The 19,554-nt window shown below is 40.3% G+C and overlaps 1 protein-coding gene across 1 annotated transcript; it reads right to left on the minus strand.

Moving 5' to 3' along the window:
* Positions 1 to 8,055: 8,055 nt before the first annotated feature.
* On the minus strand, positions 8,056 to 9,855 carry LOC132149721 (GTPase IMAP family member 4-like). Its single transcript, XM_059559132.1, has 2 exons — positions 9,195 to 9,855; positions 8,056 to 9,088 (listed from the first exon to the last, which is right to left on the minus strand). Exons 1-2 carry the CDS (start codon positions 9,841 to 9,843, stop codon positions 8,082 to 8,084), a joined length of 1,656 nt encoding a protein of 551 aa, XP_059415115.1. The 5' UTR covers positions 9,844 to 9,855; the 3' UTR covers positions 8,056 to 8,081.
* Between the last annotated feature and the right edge of the window lie 9,699 nt (positions 9,856 to 19,554).

Genomic DNA, 19,554 nt, shown 5'->3' on the forward strand with positions numbered 1-19,554 from the left:
AAGCCATAGACCCGCCCTCTCCATGTGATCTAATGGGACGTGAGACAAGCTAAATAATAAAATATCTCTTAAAATATAATAATGGGACGCGACTCCACTCCAGACTCGGGTCTCGAATCAGAGCAATATGTCTGAGCTCTATCCAGATACTGGCAGCTTTACTGTTCTTCAGAGGACGAGTAAAAGTGTCGTCCATCTTTCCGACTAAGAAAAAACACAAGCAGTCCTGATCACTGCAGCCCTGCTCAATTAGATCAACTCTTCAGAATGCTTTTCAACAGCGTGAAGTTTAAACTCATTCCTCTTACCTTATATGATGAAACCACTTCATCGATGGGTCTGAATTTATGATTGTCGTGTTTCTGTGAGTTAACACACACTACACACACCGGCTGTTTGTCCTCCAGACAGAAGTTTCTCACTGTGTAAACTGCAGATCTCCTCAGATCCTGATGAATGAACCTCATTCCTCTCCTTCAGGAACGACTCACACAGGTTTTTTAACACTAGATTAATTGGAGGATCATCTCTTGAGGATCTTCTCCTGCAGACGGGACACTCCTGAGTTCTCCTGATTCTCCAGAACTGATGAAGACACTCTTTACAGACACTGTGACTGCATGACAGAAACACAGGAGTCTTGAAGATCTCACAGCACACAGGACAGATATAATCTTCTTCAGACTGGGAAGCCATTGTTTTCTCTTTGAGCTGCAACAATCTAAACTTTACTTTCTGGAAGAAGTCCGTTTGAAAAAGGAATCACTGGAATCACAAAGATCGTCGATCTGTCTGTTCAGAAATAAACTAAACACAATTCATTTTTGAAAGAGTTTCTCTTGGTTCTTCGAAGTTGAATCTTTATTGTTTTTTTTCAGTAGAGAAGAGAGTCAGTTTCTCAGAAAGGAGATAAGATGACACGTCAGTCTCTTCCTGGTAAGAGCTGTGAGAGGAGAAGTCTATGAAGAACAACATCAGGATCACTTCAGGTTCAATTTTTAACAAAATATATTCAAAATGAACTTTCAATTAGTACTATGTTATAAAACCTTGGATGAAGCACAATGTAGCAGCACAGTCCAGCGAGGCATGTGTGGGATTACAAATTTATAAAATGTTAAATCTAGGTTCCAATATAATAGCATATGAACTGAAAACGTTTTAGTATACATTTTGAGGTAAATCAGGAAAATCAGGTGTCTGAGATAATGTCCTTTTGTCTCTTCCTTGCCATTTGGCTTTTTAAGCTCAAGACACAGCTGTGCCTTTTGTCTCTATGATAATGTGAAGGTATCAGTGATACTGTCAGGCACCTCTGTATTTAAATGACACTGTTATGCTGATGAGATCAAGGCTGGGAAGATGCCAGTGTCTGGCACCTTCCTGATTGCATTTGCATGCTTTGTTCAGGTAAGTCTCCACCTCTGTGTATCCCGCCCCCTTAAAATGTACATAAACTACAATGTCTTAGGGACAAATTAGACTTCTTGATGACTGCAGCGCCACGCAGACCGTTCTCAATAAAGAATCCTGCTGAAGATTACCCAAGAGTCTCCTGGTCTTCGTTTCTGAGTTCCCAACAGTTTTTGGCGCCGTGACCCGGATAGAGCTTCTCACCTGAATCCAGATTGAAACTGCAATCTCAACAAAGATCTGACTTCATTCCAGACTGAATCTTTCTGTACAACCAATGGTTGGTGAGTGTACCTCTATCCAAAAGAACCTTTAAGACCAGAACAAATGTGTTATCCTCTGCGCCGTCAGAGAAGAGTTAACAGACAGCTGTAGGGTTTGGTTAACTAAGTTACCCTCTAAAAATTATATTTTAGAGATTAAAGTAATTCTCTGTTTAGCCAGGGAAGATTAGCATCACATGCTAATATTTTGCTACCCTCTGTGTCTGGCAGGGAAGTTTAGCATAAAGTGCTAATAGTTTGTGTCTTTATCCTCTGCTTGCCAGGGAAGTGTTAGAAGTGTCATTTTGTGTCAGAAAGACTTTACAAAATGTTGAGAAGGAATCCTAAGCTGATCCCAACAACTAAGAAAGGTGGACTAGCTACTCCTTCATGGACAGACAGTGAGTTCAAATCATTGTTAGGACAGCACATGGACTCAATAGTGACAGAGTCACTAAAAGAGTCACTTGATAAAGAAATTTGGTATTCATCCAGAAAAATTATGGTCAATTGAAGAATGTAAAAAAGTACTAGGATCATGTATTCGCAAAAACAATGTGAAAGGCATTATCTGCTGCCACAGAGAATTTGGTTTAGCACTAGCTACACAACATTCTCAGCGTACCTCAGAACTAGAGGAACAGAACAAAGAGCTCAGAGCTAGAGTATCCTCTTTGACTAAGAAACTGAATCGCAAAAACTGACGTGGAAGAAGTTAGTCAGACTGATAACAATTATCCTGATTTACAAGCTTTCTTTGAAACAGATGTAGCCATCCAGTCAGTAACTGATGTAACTGTAGATTCAGTAAAGGTATGTGGCGCTAGGAGGAGATCTCAGAGAATTGAGGGAACTGAAAGTGTTCCTGCCAACTTTTCTGTTGTCCAAGTACAAACTGTTGCCAAAGGGCTAAGACCTAAGGATATAGAGAGACTATCCCAGAGCTTACCCTCTGCACGCACAAATTTTACTGAATTCAGAAGAGCATTGATCAGCAAAATGCGTCTCTATGACATGTCGTTAGCAGAAGTCACACAGCTGATGTCACAAATTCTAACTGAATCTGAATTCAACAGTTTTGAGTCTGCTTTTACTTTTGAACTACAACATGCCAGTAAACATGAATTGAGAGAGGGAGTTCTGAGAGAGTTAAAGAATATTGTTGGACCAAAAGTGGATTGGTCAAAGGTCACTAGTTGTGTACAGAAGGAGGCTGAAACTGTCTGTGAATACACTGAAAGATTTTGTCAGTCAGCAGTATCTTACAGTGGAATAGTTGGTGATCCTGAAAGTGTGTTAGAGCAGTGGTTCCCAAACTTTTCCATTCCACGACCCACCTAGACAAGTGTAATATATTTCACGACCCACCAAAATATTAAAAAAAAAAAAAAAACAACGAGTGAAATTACTTTAAACCTAATCTTACTTAAAATTTTTATGACAGAAATTAAGTATTTAAGAAAAATAACCATTTTATTTTAGAGTACAACTGAAAATTTCACTACAAATTTACAAGTTTTAATTTTTGTTTACTGGCGTTAAAATATGTAGTGTCCATAAAAACGTGAAGCAGGCTCACTCCAGTGAAGTGTGATCTGCGCTGCTGTGTTTTGTTGCATTCATGATCCTTCCGTGTGTGTCGGCGAGAACGGAGCACAATCCAACACTTTTTTAGAAAAGCATAAGAAGCAAAGCAGAACTATCTAAAACAGTTTGGAGATTAAAATAATTGTGAAATAGGTAAAAAAAGACCGATTGAACCTTTTAATGACATTGCTCTGAGACCTTCAAAACACGCAACGCACACGGACTTAATTGCAATTTGAAAATCACACTAAGGATATTGCAGTTCATTATTAATGTTGGTGGGCTATATCGTTGTGATGAGTGGGTTCCCAGTTCCCGCCTCCTTCTTCCTGTGATTGTGAAGATTTTAATGTTTTACACTGGTGCCGAAGCCAGGGAGGAAGGAGGGGCGCGCTGCCGAAGATCCTTCGCCGCTGGGGTGAATCCGCAGTGCCATCGAGCAGGGCGAAGGAGTCTGCCGCCGAGGGTGCTCGATGTGGTGGGCTGGAGTGAGTTGCCGGGGGGGGGGGGGCGAACTCACTCCAGCCCACCGCCTCGATGACTCCTTCGTGGAAAGAGGTGGGAACCGGCGGACAATCAAACAAAGTTTTAATAACCAAATAAACACAAAACAGCGCGACAGCCCCTCTCGGATGACTGCCGTGCACAAATAAAAAACAAACACAAAATAAAACCCAGGCCTGGTCCTCTCTCGTCCTTCACTGTCATCGCTCCTCTTTTGTATCTTTCCGATCTCCTCCGTGGTTCTTGAGACCGGTGAGTGTTGCTCATTTCCCAATCACTCCACCGGCCTAGCTCTGTTCCCATGGCACTAGGCCCCGCCCCACTCGTCACATTCGTGCAGCCCTAGACTGAACTGTGTTAGTGTCTGTGTGTCATTGAAACGCAAAATTAGCTGCAGCCAAGTGACTTTGTGCGACCCACCTTGTTCCATTCCGTGACCCACGAGTGGGTCGCGACCCACAGTTTGAAAACCCCTGTGTTAGAGGACAAGGGACCATTAGTTCGCATCTGGTCAGATGGCCTTGTAGCTGAGTACAGAAAAGCTTTGCCATTCTTAGATCTAACTTGGTCTAACAAAACTCTCAAAAGTAATCTAGACAGTTTAGCTACTTGGGAAAGAAACTCTGATGTCAAAGCCAGAGTAAAGATTGCAGCAGCATCTTTTCAGGTCAAAACAGAGAACCGACAGAAATGTAAAAGTCCCAAGAAGGAGGGCAGTTGTCATTTTTGTGGTAAAACTGGACACTGGATGAAAGAGTGTAGGAAAAGCAAGAAGACATTAAGAGAAATGAACAGCTTTACTCAGCTCTTACTCAGTCTACTTAGTACGCTGAATCTGCCCCTCCCCACGTCACCTAACTGTTGGAGCAGCTTGCTCAGGTGTTAACTGTAAGGGCTGTGAGTGCTTAACTTCCCAGTAACGTACAACAAAGATGAAAGATCCTTTGTAAATACATTGACTGTCACTTCCTTTCATTGAGAGAACATTAAGTAAACTCACAGCCTTCAAAGCTATACTAAAGCACACTCCAGTCACTCCTATTCTTTTTGGGTTATGATGTCTTGTTATGACTGATGTTTCATTAGAGGATGGAGATGTCACACAGTAAAGTTCGCACACCAACTACAGGGACAGACTAGGACACACACAGACCAGTGAGGAGCCCAGGGAAGAACCGAAGTGCAACAGGCCTCGGGGGCCAACCCTGTGGTGAAGACTTCCTCATAGGTTTCCCCTGTCCGTAGTTTTATCCCCACCTCACTGGTCCATAGGTGTGAAATTACTTAAAACTAGGTTGAGAAAAACACTATACGATCACCAGATTTAAAACCACTATACGATCTACAGAAGTCTAAAAATGTCTATGCATGAAAACTGCTGGTCTGCTGTTTCTTTGTTTTCTTGTGTTGCAGGTATGTGTGCATGAGAAGTCTTTTCCATATGTGACACCCTGGTGTAAAGCATCACTTCAGACATCCATGAACAAGCTTCATGAGGACAAAGAGTCATCTTGAGTGAATCTACATGCGAAATGGACTACAGAAAACAGACTTCACAGCTATTCGGACGCCATGGACTTCAAGACTTCCACTCTTACGCTACATGATTTTTTCTGTGTCATCATGTAGTTTTTTACAACGTGTTACCATCCATGCCATGTGTCAACAGTTATGGTTCTAAAAATACACCTAAGTAAATCTAGGACAAGACACAGAATAAGTTAAACGTGCCTGTAACCTTTTCAAGTTACATGATTGAAGATGGAGCTTGTGTTAACAAACATAGGCCATAGAATGGACTTTTGAAGGTTTAAATTTGTATTATGTGAGAGTTATTAGAACTCTCAACGGGAGGACTGTGGGATTACAAATTTATAAAATGTTAAATCTAGGTTCCAATATAATAGCATATGAACTGAAAACGTTTTAGTATACATTTTGAGGTAAATCAGGAAAATCAGGTGTCTGAGATAATGTCCTTTTGTCTCTTCCTTGCCATTTGGCTTTTTAAGCTCAAGACACAGCTGTGCCTTTTGTCTCTATGATAATGTGAAGGTATCAGTGATACTGTCAGGCACCTCTGTATTTAAATGACACTGTTATGCTGATGAGATCAAGGCTGGGAAGATGCCAGTGTCTGGCACCTTCCTGATTGCATTTGCATGCTTTGTTCAGGTAAGTCTCCACCTCTGTGTATCCCGCCCCCTTAAAATGTACATAAACTACAATGTCTTAGGGACAAATTAGACTTCTTGATGACTGCAGCGCCACGCAGACCGTTCTCAATAAAGAATCCTGCTGAAGATTACCCAAGAGTCTCCTGGTCTTCGTTTCTGAGTTCCCAACACATGACATTTTCTTCCCTTGTGTGTCTCCATATGTTGTCGAATGACAATAAATCCCACTTGAACTTAAAAATACAGACACTAAAACAAACGTGTTCAGATATTATCACGAGTTGAACACACAACACACGCACAATATACACATGTCTAATGAACAAAAACACCAAGTCAGAAGCAGAGAAACAATCTTAAGAGGGAGTTCAACTGCATTCATTTTGACGTTTATGTCAATAATAATATCCCATTCATGGAAAGACAAACACAATATGAATATGGAATGTGTTCATAAGCTTCCCTTTAAGAAACAGAGGCAAAAAAAGATTGAATCTCCATTTTGTGGCAGTCTGTTTCATAGAAGGTTCCAATATATTTTATTAAAAATAAAGTACACATATTTTTGTTTCCATTAATTGGTAATTCTTTACAATAAGGTTCCCTTAATAGAGGGTTTATAAAGGTGCTCATAAATGACTAATAACTCACAAATACATTATAAATAATTGATAAGCAGTTACAAATGCAAGAATAAAAAGGCTGATTTTAATGCAACACCTGCCAAATAGTGAGCCATTTTTAACTCAAATATAATGTAAATAATACATGTTGTAAGAGTTCAGAAAAGTACTGAACTCTTGATTTCTTCTCAGATCCACATTTGTTCACAGTTATCTGTAAGAAAACAGCTGATATGATCATAAATGTGACTGTTCGTCCCTGTGTGGATGTTGTTTGCTGTTGTTTTCTGCTGCTCTCCGTTTTTACTTTCACTTTCGCAGGAGACCCTGATTGGTTCCTGCTGCTGTCAATCATCCGAGAGGGACGGGTTAAAAATCGGATTTAAAACCAGATTTGGTAAAAAACAGATTTATTTAACGCAATATTTGGTTAAATTTCCTTAAAAAAAAAAAAACTTTAACATTTAAATATAATTTGTTAATAATCTTTTGACACAGGCCTACCTATTGGTAAATTTTAGCATGTCCCCAAAGGGTGTTTGTTTATTTTTCAGTTCAAAATCTTCTTAAATTTGACAAAGAGTGGCTTTATAATGTCTAGTTATAAATATAAAATGATGTACCATCTAGTGTGTTAGGTAATGTTTTGTAATGTTGAGTTTTGAGTCAGTTGCTCAGTTTCTCCACTAGATAGTAACCGGAGATTCAAAAGCAACGCCATTCAATTTGGGGGGTTACGTTTTCTCGTAAAACCGAAACACACAGCTTGTATCAAATGCGAAGTTATCTCAGGGCATGTTTTACAGCTAATCTCGGCACATTAGTGGGATAATGTGTGAGAAATATAGCTGGAGAACAATTAAATGCAAAATAGGTTGTAGGCTCTACTGGGTGAATTAATTTTGTTGTTTTTTTTACTGAGTAACCATCATCATTTTCCCAGATAGTGTATAGATTTTTAGGCATTCTATTATCTCAAACAGCCTGAAAAATAGTGTATTTAGCTGATGTAAATGGGGAAAAAAATCTCCCCGGTGGATTTTTTTGCCCCTGAACCCTCTTTGGTTTGGGCTAAGCCCCGAATCTTTGCATAGTCTAGCTCCGCCCCTGGCTCTGAGTTAACACTGCTGTGAATGCATGTGGCGTTGTACAGAATATGACGGAGGAGCCAGAACTGCAGCTCATAGAATGTGTGCTGCACCACAATATTACGATATTTCTTCAAAAGCAGATCATGGAGACATTTTTATCGTCCACGATCAAAAATCGTCATATCACACACCCCTTATAGTTTATTTATATAAAAGGTAGGATATATTTGTGTATAAAGTTGGGGATCAGTGTATTCCCGGTCCCGCCCACTCCCACTGACATTTTTCCTGTCCCGTCTCAATCCCGTGATTAATAGTGAATTTGTTTCCCGTGACCCGCGGGAATCCCGAAAAAATTGTAAGCCTTTAATGTGGACACAAAGATTGTTTATGGCGAACTTGTCTTCTGTCTCATTAAGTTTTTCACTGAATTGAACATAATTTCTGTTTTGCTAGTTTCCGTGTAGCACTGATTGCAAGTTGAACGGCCTCTGCATGTCTGAATCCTTTGCTCTCAGCTTCCTTTATGGTGCTCTCTTTCTCCTCGAGGGACACCATCTCCACTGCTCTGCGTATATCTGATCCTTTAACATCAGGATACATAAGAAGTTCTGCCATGAATGATTGAGAAAAATATTTCTTAGCCTCACGCCGTGACTCCTTTGCTAAACGCCAGTATATTTTCTGCCATTCTGTTTGAGGGACTCGTTTGTGCTTCTGTTTGAACTGCTTTTCTTTCTCATCGAGTTTCTCCTTCTGAATCTCCTGAATGCCTTTCTCCGCTTCCTCAAACATCTCATTTGAAAAGTGTCCATTTTCTGCCACCATGGTCTCTATTTTACTGATCAGATCTTTGAACTGTGGGAAACTAGCGGACTTATTGTCCAGACAGAAGAATCTGTTTCCACAACTCTCTACAAGTTCTTTAAGAGCTGGATCACCTTTTTCTAGATATTGCTCAATGGTTTGCTTTTTGTCCAACTGATCTTTATGGGTGAATATGAGCATGGAGTAGTTTTCCATCTGTTCTCCAAAAACTTCTTTAAGTTTATTTATTGTATTTTTCTCCTCCTTGGTGAATCGGCCCACTTTAATCACAATGAGAAAAGCATGCGGTCCTGGAGAAGTGAACGTTACGCATTCCCCTATTTCAGATTTTATCTCCTTTTCACTGTGTTTAGTATCATAAAGTCCAGGAGTGTCAATCACTGATATTTCTTTACCAAACCTCACTCTAGTTGCTGACTGACACTGTTTGGTCTGAGAGGTTGAAGCGGCTGAAGAATCAAACACATTTCTCCCGATGATGGTGTTTCCAGTGGCACTTTTCCCAGCTCCAGTTTTCCCCAGCAGAACCAGCCTGATCTGGTCTTTGCTCTCAGCAATCACATCAGTCTCATCTGGATCTGCTGCTGGAGACTCATCTGAAACTGCAACAGAAAGAACAGTGTGTCAACACTTACACTTGGTCAACAAGTTGCCATATGCTTGTGTTTTTGAAGTCATTTATAATGACAGCATGTGAAAGACACTTACACATGACACCAGGAACTTCCATGCTTGGTCTCCTCATTTGTTTCATGGTAAATTTCTCTTTATTCTCCATCATCATTTTTTCAATCTTCTGCAGAAGTTCTTCAACTTGACTTTTCCCTTTACATTTGTTATTGAAACAGTGGAAGTTTCCTGCACATTCAGTCACCAGTCGCTGGAGATCTGCATGATCTTGTAGATGTTCATCAATGGTCTGATCCAGATCCTCCAGATCATCTCCACGTGTGAACAGAATCATGATGTACTTCTGAACTTCAGGACCAAACAAACACTCAATATAATCCAGGATCTCTTGCTCATTTTGCAGAGGTTTCTCCAGAGGAACGGTGAGCAGAACTGAACTGAGACCTGCTGAACATCCAGAGACCAGCTGCTCTTTCATCTTCTCCAGCTGCTCTTCATTCAGATCTGGATCCAGTAGATCTGGACAATCAATCACAGAGACCTGCTTCCCTCTGATCTGAGTCTGACCCTCACACACTTCTGACTCATTTTTCTTCTTATGTTTTTGGACTTTAAACCTTCTTTCTCCCAGTATTGTGTTTCCAGATGAGCTTTTCCCAGAACCCTTTCTGCCCATGAGAAGAATCCGGATCACTGGATCATCTGAGCTGGAGCTGCTCGCTGACATCTCTGAAACAGACAGAAAACATGGAGTACGATGTGTAAAAATAATATTATTTATAGATACATATACGTACAGGCAAAGTCAAGTTTTTCTTGAAGCAGGAAAAGTATAGGGCAAAAAACTAAAGAATTTTACAAGTCTAAGACGACATCTTAAATCAGAGTAAAACTGATTCAATAATTTAAATATATATACAGTGGGTACGGAAAGTATTCAGACCAACTTAAATTTGTCACCCTTTGTTATATTGCAGCAGTTTGCTAAAATCATTTAAGTTATTTTTTTTCCTCAATGTACACAGCATCCCATATTGACAGAAAAACACAGAATTGTTGACATTTTTGCACATTTATTAAAAAAGAAAAACTAAAAATATAACATATTCCTACGTATTCAGACCCTTTGCTCAGTAGAAATGCTTAATTGGGTTTAAGTCAGGGCTCTGGCTGGGCCATTCAAGAACAGTCACGGAGTCACCTTCGTTATTTTAGCTGTGTGCTTAGGGTCATTGTCTGTTGGAAGGTGAACCTTCGGCCCAGTCTGAGGTCCTGAGCGCTCTGGAGAAGGTTTTCATCCAGGATAGACTGTACTTGGCCGCATTCATCTTTCCCTCGATTGCAACCAGTCGTCATGTCCCTGCAGCTGAAGAACCCCCCCCACAGTATGATGCTGCCACCACCACCATGCTTCACTGTTGGGACTGTGTTGGACAGGTGATGAGCAGTGCCTGGTGTTCTCCACACATACCGCTTAGAATTAAGGCCAAGTTCTATCCTGGTCTCATCAGACCAGACAATCTTATTTTCTCACCATCTTGGAGTCCTTCAGGTGTGCTTTCATGTGCCATAAAGCCCCGACTGGTGGAGGGCTGCAGTGATGGCTGACTTTCCACAACTTTTTCCCATCTCCCGACTGCATCTCCGGAGGTCAGCCACAGTGATCTTTGGGTTCTTCTTTACCTCTCTCACCAAGGCTCTTCTCCCCGATAGCTCAGTTTGGCCGGACGACCAGCTCTAGGAAGGGTTCTGGTCGTCCCAAACATCTTCCTTTTAAGGATAATGGAGGCCACTGTGCTCTTAGGAACCTTAAGTGCAGCAGAAATGTTTTTTGTAACCTTGGCCAGATCTGTGCCTTGCCACAATTCGGTCTCTGAGCTCTTCAGCCAGTTCCTTTAAGCTCATGATTCTCATTTGCTCTGACCTGCACTATGAGCTGTAAGCTTTTATATAGACAGGTGTGTGGCTTTCCTAATCAACTCCAATCAGTATAATCAAACACAGCTGGACTCAAATGAAGCTGTAGAACCATCTCAAGGATGATCAGAAGAAATGCACAGCACCTGAGTTAAATATATGATTGTCACAGCAAAAGGTCTGAATACTTATGACCATGTGATATTTCAGTTTTTCTTTTTTAATAAATGTGCAAAAATGTCAGCAATTCTGTGTTTTTCTGTCAATATGGTGTCCTGTGTGTACAATAATGGGGAAAAAATAGGTCTGCTCCGATCACGATCGGCCGATCGTTATGTGCATCTCGTCAGTAAAGTCGGTTCTCTAATCAGCGGTAAATTCCATCAGGTGCGTGATTTCACATAGAGCAGCTGTTACTACACAGAGCTGTTGTTAACTGAGAAGATGCGCAAATCCACGTTCATTATCAGCGTTTATTTGCGCATCTTCTCAGTTAACAACGGCTCTGTGTAGTAACAGCTGCTCTATGTGAAATCACTTAAACTATTTTACCAAATGGCTGCAATATAACAAAGAGTGAAAAATTTAAGGGGGTCTGAATACTTTCCGTACCCACTGTATATAATGATGCTTAATGATGCCTTAATTATTTAGTGAGACATCAATATAACTTAAACTACATCTTCAACATTTTTATTAAACAAAATCGAGATGTGTGAAATTACACAGATATCTGCAGCTGCTCTTGCCTCACTTGCACAGAAAAACAGATTTCAAACATTAAAGGACACATACATTATTATGCAAAAACCTTTTTCATGTTGCTGGAACATAAATGTGCATTGACAGTGTGTGTAAACAGCCACTATATGATGATAAAAATCCACCGATTGTTTTTTTTTTAATCCCCCATAAATCATAAGCAGTGTCTTGGATCTGTTGACGAACACTGCAGTATTATCATAGAACCCTCTCTGACCGAGTTGTACAAATTGTATCAAAGTCATAGCAGCTGTAGTGACCAGAATGACTGTTTCTCAGTTCCAAGAACTTAAAGAACAAACTTCTGTGTTCTCGTGGATGCCTGGAAAGAACAAATTTAAAAGGACGTGAGAAGACAGAACACATCTTTGAGAGAATCGATATGTGCTGTGATCTTGTTGCTCGACCGACCATCCGAGCAAATTATAAATATAGCCAAAGTACAATAAATACAACATAACTATAAATTTCATAACCTATTATAACATTTATTTTATATTGTCAATGACATTCTTTTCAGATTATATCTCTTTTTATTATTTTACCATGTGCATTTGTGAAAATTAGTATGTATTTTTGTTATCCATGCTTTGTCAGTGTTGAGTTTATTTTTAATATATCAATAATACTATAGGCTTTTTCTAGGTCTTAAAATTATGTAAAATAATTTTTTACTTTCACAGCTGTCACATTTGCGAGCTTGCAGCTGGAATCTCTTAAGCGAGAAAGAAATTTAAAGCTCACAGGCTTCTGTACGTCGAGCGCCCCAGTGACTTCTGGGATTTGTGATGTTTGATTCTCACAAGTCTGCATTCAATGCATCCTCGATATCAATAACGCATCCGGGTACTTTCATGTGTCCTCTGTTCTTACATTCTTGAATATTGCAACTGAACTTTGACAGATAATAATGACATAGAACGAGAACACAGACACAATATCACTTAAGAAAACATACTGAGAAATGGCTGATGTCTCGTAAGTGACTGATGTGTTTTGTTTCTGGATGTAAGAATGAACATAGCAGTCATCATTTACTCCCGACTTTTGTTTTTAAAGGGAATGTGACCCCCAATCTACCTAAATGCATTTGTTTGCACGACTTAATTTAAACCAGACTGCTTTGTGAACGAGGGTCAGTACAAAACATGGTTTTTAATATGTTTGTGTGTGTGTGTGGTTTTGTTATAGTGCATAGCAAACATTGTAAAAGGATCTGTGTGTATTGCTCATTCATCGTTGCAAACTGCTGCAAACTTCATCAAATAACCATTTGGAGACTTCCTTGTTCCTTCTCAAGACTGTTATTACTGCCTGCGTCTCTCCTTTATGAGTGTCCGACTCTGGTTCATACATACACATATAGGGCCATGGGCGTAGAATACACTGGTGATGTTTTTACTTTCTTAGCCAATTAAAACTAGGAGATAAGAAAATTAAAAATAAAATCTGCCATTTAGACAATTAGAATTTAAAGGGACACACAAAATCAGCTCATTTTTATTCCCAACCTAGAATTGCCATTTTCTACATGGTATAATATAACAATTGTTTAACAATAGTTACTTTGAGCTGAAACTTACAGACACACTTATATTACATCTTGTGAAAAGGGGCATACTAGTTTCTCTTTAAGTAAATGTTATGGCTGTATCATAAACTTGTTCTGCTTGTTTTTTCTGGCCGTCTGATGGCAGCAGTTTAAAGGTGTGGTCGGTGTTACTGCGAAAACTGTGAATTTATTTCCCTTTAGTCCAAAGGGTATTACTTGTTTATTTGGTGTAAAATTGTCATTTGTCTGATTTTTTATTTATTATTATTTTTTTTTAATATATAGTCATATTTGGTATGAAAGAACTGTGAGACTAAGAGCATAATTATTTGAAGGGCATATGACTAAGACAACTTTTCCCTGCAAAAGAAAGAAATTAAGCAAAAACTACAACTTCGATACATCATGGAATAAAACTGATTTGGCAACAGCAGCATATAGAGTCTTTAAATCTACGTGAAGATATTTCTTACCTGTAGGTGCAGAAGGTCCCTCCGCCATCTTTAGTGAATCAGACTCCAGACAGACCACAAGTATAATGCCTCAAACTAGTACAAAACATTAATAAACCACACTCTTTAAATGAAACATGTTCTGGACTTGGTCAAAAGAAAAACTAAGAGAACAGCAGCTGTTGAGTTTAGCTTTACTTTCACTTTGTTCATAGTGAAATCCTCCTGCAGTTTCTTTACCTGTACTTCCTGATACCTGTTAGAGGCGGAGCCAGGATGTTTCTAAAAGAGTGGCCAGGGAGGGGCCAGCAGCCAGTGTGGGGTTATTTCCATATAGAAATGTGTTTGACTGAATATAAAGTACTGGACTGTTTTAGTGCCTAAAATACAACTAAATACAATTAATTTGCTTAAACTTTAACTTAACTTGCTTCTGGTTCTTAACACTCTCAAAAACTTGTTTCCATCACTGCATACTCACAGATGAGACATGCAGGTAACCACAGCCCTCACTGATTATAATAAAATATAATATCAGTGAGGGCTGTGGTTACCTGCATGTCTCATGAGAAAATTAAATAGTGAATGTTTAACCTTCTAAAATTAATTGCAACATTTATATCATACCTTAATTGAACTATTTACAAAGGGGAAAAAAAAATAATATAATATCAGTGAGGGCTGTGGTTACCTGCATGTCTCTCTGAGAAAATTAAATAGTGAATGTTTAACCTTCTAAAATTAATTGCAACATTTATATCATACCTTAATTGAACTATTTACAAAGGGGAAAAAAAAATCTCCATTTGAATCTGCATGTGCAAGAATGTGAAAAAGGGCGGAAATCCACAGCACATAAATGCCAGATTGTAAAATGAGTTATTTAAGTAGTCCATGTGACAGGGTCGGTTAGAATATTTTGAAGCATCAAAAATACATTTTGGTCCAAAAATAGAAAAAACTACGACTTTATTCAGCATTGTCTTCTCTTCCGTGTCTGTTGTGAGAGAGTTCAAAACAAAGCAGTTTGTCATATCCGGTTCACGAACGAATCATTCGATGTAACCGGATCTTTTTGAACCAGTTCACCAAATCGAACTGAATTATTTTAAACGGTTCTCGTCTCCAATACGCATTAATCCACAAATGACGTAAGCTGTTAACTTTTTTAATGTGGCTGACACTTCCTCTGAGTTCAAACAAACCAATATCCCGGAGTAATTCATGTACTCAAACAGTACACTGACTGAACTGCTGTGAAGAGAGAACTGAAGATGAACACCGAGCCGAGCCAGATAATGACTCGTTCACGAGTCAAGAACCGGTTGCATCAGTTCCCTTTCATAGGTCACTTCGATGCTGCGGTGACATCACCGGCTATGGGAACACCCCTCGGTGTGACGAATGTCTGAAGCCCTATACCATCTCGCCAATCCTATTGGCCAAATAGCGCTTGGCACCACCCTTACGCATGCGCACGCATCATATACCTGGGTGCCGCGCGCTATTTCGCTCAGATTTCATTCCTTCAGGGAAGCGAATCATCTGTGCCCTAGGAATCATCTCGCGTTCTTCAGCGGTTTTCTACGAGCAGTGTTAACTCCTCTTCGCGGACGCGATGAGTTTTCGAAGGTGTAAGGAGCCGTGAACCAGGTACATCACGAAGGTAGACTCTCATGAAAGGTGCGTAGTATGTCTGGGTTTACATCACGCACAGGCGGCGCTTAGCGGCCTTTCTTCTTGTCCCCATTGTGATGGCCTGCGGCTCAGGGTACTGCGCTCGAGGGTGGAAGTATTTTCTGATGTCGCGCCCGTGTCTAACCCCGGCCATGTCACTTCTGCGACTGCCGAGGCACCGCACGAGGCGATAGCTTGGGGTGACACGTGCGACATGGCTTTCAAGGACAGCACAGTGCTGGAATATTCTCCACATCGCTCGCTCTACCCTATCCTGGTGCAGAATAAAAGTTTTGTTGAGCCTGTCGTCTTCTCTAATGAGGATTTTCAGTCCACACCGGAGGCATGTAGTGCCATCTCCTTCGGTTGTGGACGCTGTGATGACGTTTTATCCACCGCGGCCTCGGGGTCTGAGGACTTCGCGGCCGACACTGCGAGCTGTTGGATGTGGTTTCTCGCGCGGTGGGTAAATTGGGACTGGATTGGGAGGTTGAGAAGGCTGAGGCCCAACCTTCATCTAAGCTGTACGACCGTTTTCTAACTAGTCGGACACCTGCACAGCCCCGAAGGCCTTTACCTTTTTCCCGGACCTCCACCAAGAGGTCTCGAGGTCCTGGAAACAGCCGTTCTCGGCGCGGATTACTAATGCTGCGGCTGCGGATTTCGCCACCATTTCCGATATGGCGAACCATGGCTATGCAGCGATGCCTCCAGTGGAAGAGACTCTCGCCGAACACCTTGCGCCTAATTCGGCCGCGGCATGGAAGTCTCGCCCCCTTCTTCCCTCTAAGGCGTGTCGAGTCACGTCCAGCCTAGTTGGGAAATCCTACATGGCCGCTGGCCAGGCGGCTGCTTCGCTCCACTCTATGGCGGGCCTTCAGGCCTACCAAGCGGAGCTATTAAATGATAAGGCGCTAAGGCGCTAATCATGGGAGATTTTAATATTCACGTTGATAATGCAAATGATACATTAGGACTTGCGTTTACTGACCTAATAAACTCCTTTGGAGTCAAGCAAAATGTCACCGGGCCCACTCATCGTTTTAATCATACACTAGATCTAATTATATCACATGGAATCGATCTTACTGCTATAGATATTGTACCCCAATGTGATGATATTACAGACCATTTCCTTGTATCGTGCATGCTGCGTATAACTGATATTAACTATATGTCTCAGCGTTACCGTCTGGGCAGAACTATTGTTCCAGCCACCAAAGACAGATTCGCAAATAACCTGCCTGATCTATCTCAACTGCTATTTGTACCCAAAAATACACATGAATTAGACGAAATTACTGACAACATGGGCACTATTTTCTCTAATACATTAGAAGCTGTTGCCCCCATCAAATTGAAAAAGGTTAGAGAAAAACGTACTGTGCCATGGTATAACAGTAATACTCACTCTCTCAAGAAAGTAACTCATAGTCTTGAACGCAAATGGAGAAAAACTAACTTGGAAGTTTTTAAAATTGCATGGAAAAACAGTATGTCCAGCTATAGACAGGCTCTAAAAACTGCTAGGGCAGAGCATATCCACAAACTCATTGAAAATAACCAAAACAAATCCAAGGTTTTTATTTAGCACAGTGGCTAAATTAACAAATTACCAGACGCCACCTGATTCAAATATTCCACCAACGTTAAATAGTAATGACTTTATGAATTTCTTCACTGATAAAATAGATAACATTAGAAATACAATAGCGAATGTAGATTCTACAGCGTCTAACACCTCAGTTTCATCCATCGCACCCAAAGATAAACTGCAGTGCTTTACAAATATAGGACAGGAAGAGCTAAATAAACTTATCACTGTATCTAAACCAACAACATGTTTATTAGATCCTGTACCCACTAAATTACTAAAAGAGCTGTTACCTGTAGCCGAAGAACCGCTTCTCAATATCATTAACTCGTCGTTATCTTTAGGTCACGTCCCAAAACCATTCAAGCTGGCGGTTATCAAGCCTCTTATTAAGAAACCAAAACTAGATCCTAGTGTACTGGCAAATTATAGGCCTATTTCAAATCTTCCATTTATGTCTAAAATTTTAGAAAAAGTTGTGTCTGCTCAATTGAGCACCTTCCTGCATAAAAATGATCTGTATGAAGAATGACATACTCATAGATCGATTACAAAACTATACAGGTATTCAAGGGCAGGCTCTAAGATGGTTTAGATCCTACCTGTCCGATCGCTACCATTTTGTTTACTTAAATGGGGTGTCATCTCATTTATCATCAGTAAAATATGGAGTGCCACAAGGATCCGTCCTAGGTCCCCTTCTATTTTCAATATACATGTTGCCCCTTGGTAATATTATTAGAAAATACGGAATAAGCTTCCACTGTTATGCTGATGATACTCAGCTATATATTTCAACGAGACCAGATGAAACTTCCCAATTATCTAAGCTAACAGAGTGTGTTAAAAATGTAAAAGATTGGATGACAAATAATTTTCTCCAATTAAATTCGGATAAGACAGAGATATTAATTATTGGACCAAAAAACACCACACAGAATCTTGTAGATTACAATCTGCAACTAGACGGATGTACTGTTACTTCCTCTACAGTCAGAAATCTGGGTGTTATATTAGACAGCAATTTGTCTTTTGAAAATCATATTTCCAATGTTACAAAAACTGCATTCTTCCATCTTAGAAACATTGCCAAGCTACGAAACATGTTATCTGTTTCTGATGCAGAAAAGCTAGTTCATGCTTTCATGACCTCTAGACTAGACTATTGTAATGCACTTCTAGGTGGTTGTCCTGCTTCGTCAATAAACAAGCTACAGGTAGTCCAAAATGCAGCAGCTAGAGTCCTTACCAGGTCAAGAAAATATGATCATATTACCCCTATTTTACAGTCTCTGCACTGGCTACCTATTAAGTTCCGTATCTGTTACAAATTATCATTACTTACCTATAAGGCCCTAAATGGTTTAGCTCCTGCGTACCTAACTAGCCTTCTACCACGCTACAACCCATCACGCACCCTAAGGTCACAAAACGCTGGACTTTTGGTAGTTCCTAGGATAGCGAAGTCCACTAAAGGAGGTAGAGCTTTTTCACATTTGGCTCCCAAACTCTGGAATAGCCTTCCTGATAATGTTCGGGGTTCAGACACACTCTCTCTGTTTAAATCTAGATTAAAAACGCATCTCTTTCGCAAAGCATTCGAATAATGTATCTCTTAAATTGTGAGTGTAGTTGCATCTGCATTTTTATTCTTTAGCTTGGGTTAAACTAATTTTACTTTGTTGGATCAGCAGCTATGCTAATGATGTCTCTATCTTGTTTCTATGTTTTGCCACGGGTAACTAGGATTTACACAAGCTCCAGTCTGGATCCAGAACACCTGAGAAGAGATGATGCTGACCCTCAGAGGACCTCAGATGATGCTAACCTTGAATCAACAAACAGAACTAACAATTATTGCTACATGTGTGACTGCATCATATAATTACTATTAATTAATAATATTGATAGTTCATCATCTAGCTGACTACGTCTTGTATTATTATTATTATTTTTATTTTTCTAAAATCCTGTCAAACGTGCACAAACTACTAGCTACTACTAAATATTGTAGAAACATAATTTTCTGTAGTTTCTGTAGTTCAAAGTTGCTTTGTAACGATTTGTATTGTAAAAAGCGCTATACAAATAAACTTGAATTGAATTGAATTGAATTGAATTAAAGGAACTAGATGAAGGGGAGGGTATCACACCCGAGGCAGTGAAGGAATTACGGCGGGCAACAGATTTGGCGCTACGTGCTACCAAACATACTGCTCGAGCAGTGGGCCGTTCCATGGCTGGTTTGATTACGGTTGAGCGCCACCTCTGGCTTAATCTCACCGACATCAAAGAAAAGGATAAATCTTTCCTCATGGATGCCCCTGTTTCTAAGGCACTTAGTTCGGAGAGGCTGTCACTTCGGTGGTGGAAAAAATCAGGGCAGCGAAACAGCAATCAGCCGCTTTCCGCCAGCTGATTCCTCGCAGACCCAGGGAGGTTGAATGCCGGCAGGCGCCCACGCGTTCTCGCTCGACCTCCTCT

This window comes from Carassius carassius, chromosome 9 (assembly GCF_963082965.1).
Source record: "Carassius carassius chromosome 9, fCarCar2.1, whole genome shotgun sequence".
Lineage (NCBI taxonomy): Eukaryota > Metazoa > Chordata > Actinopteri > Cypriniformes > Cyprinidae > Carassius > Carassius carassius.

Excerpts from the sequence above, each read along its gene's own strand:
- LOC132149721 (XM_059559132.1), bottom strand. The coding sequence starts at position 9,843 with ATGTCAGCGAGCAGCTCCAGCTCAGATGATCCAGTGATCCGGATTCTT. Across the intron at positions 9,089-9,194 it reads GGAAGTTCCTGGTGTCATGT|TTTCAGATGAGTCTCCAGCA; the intron begins GTAAGTGTCTTT and ends TTTCTGTTGCAG.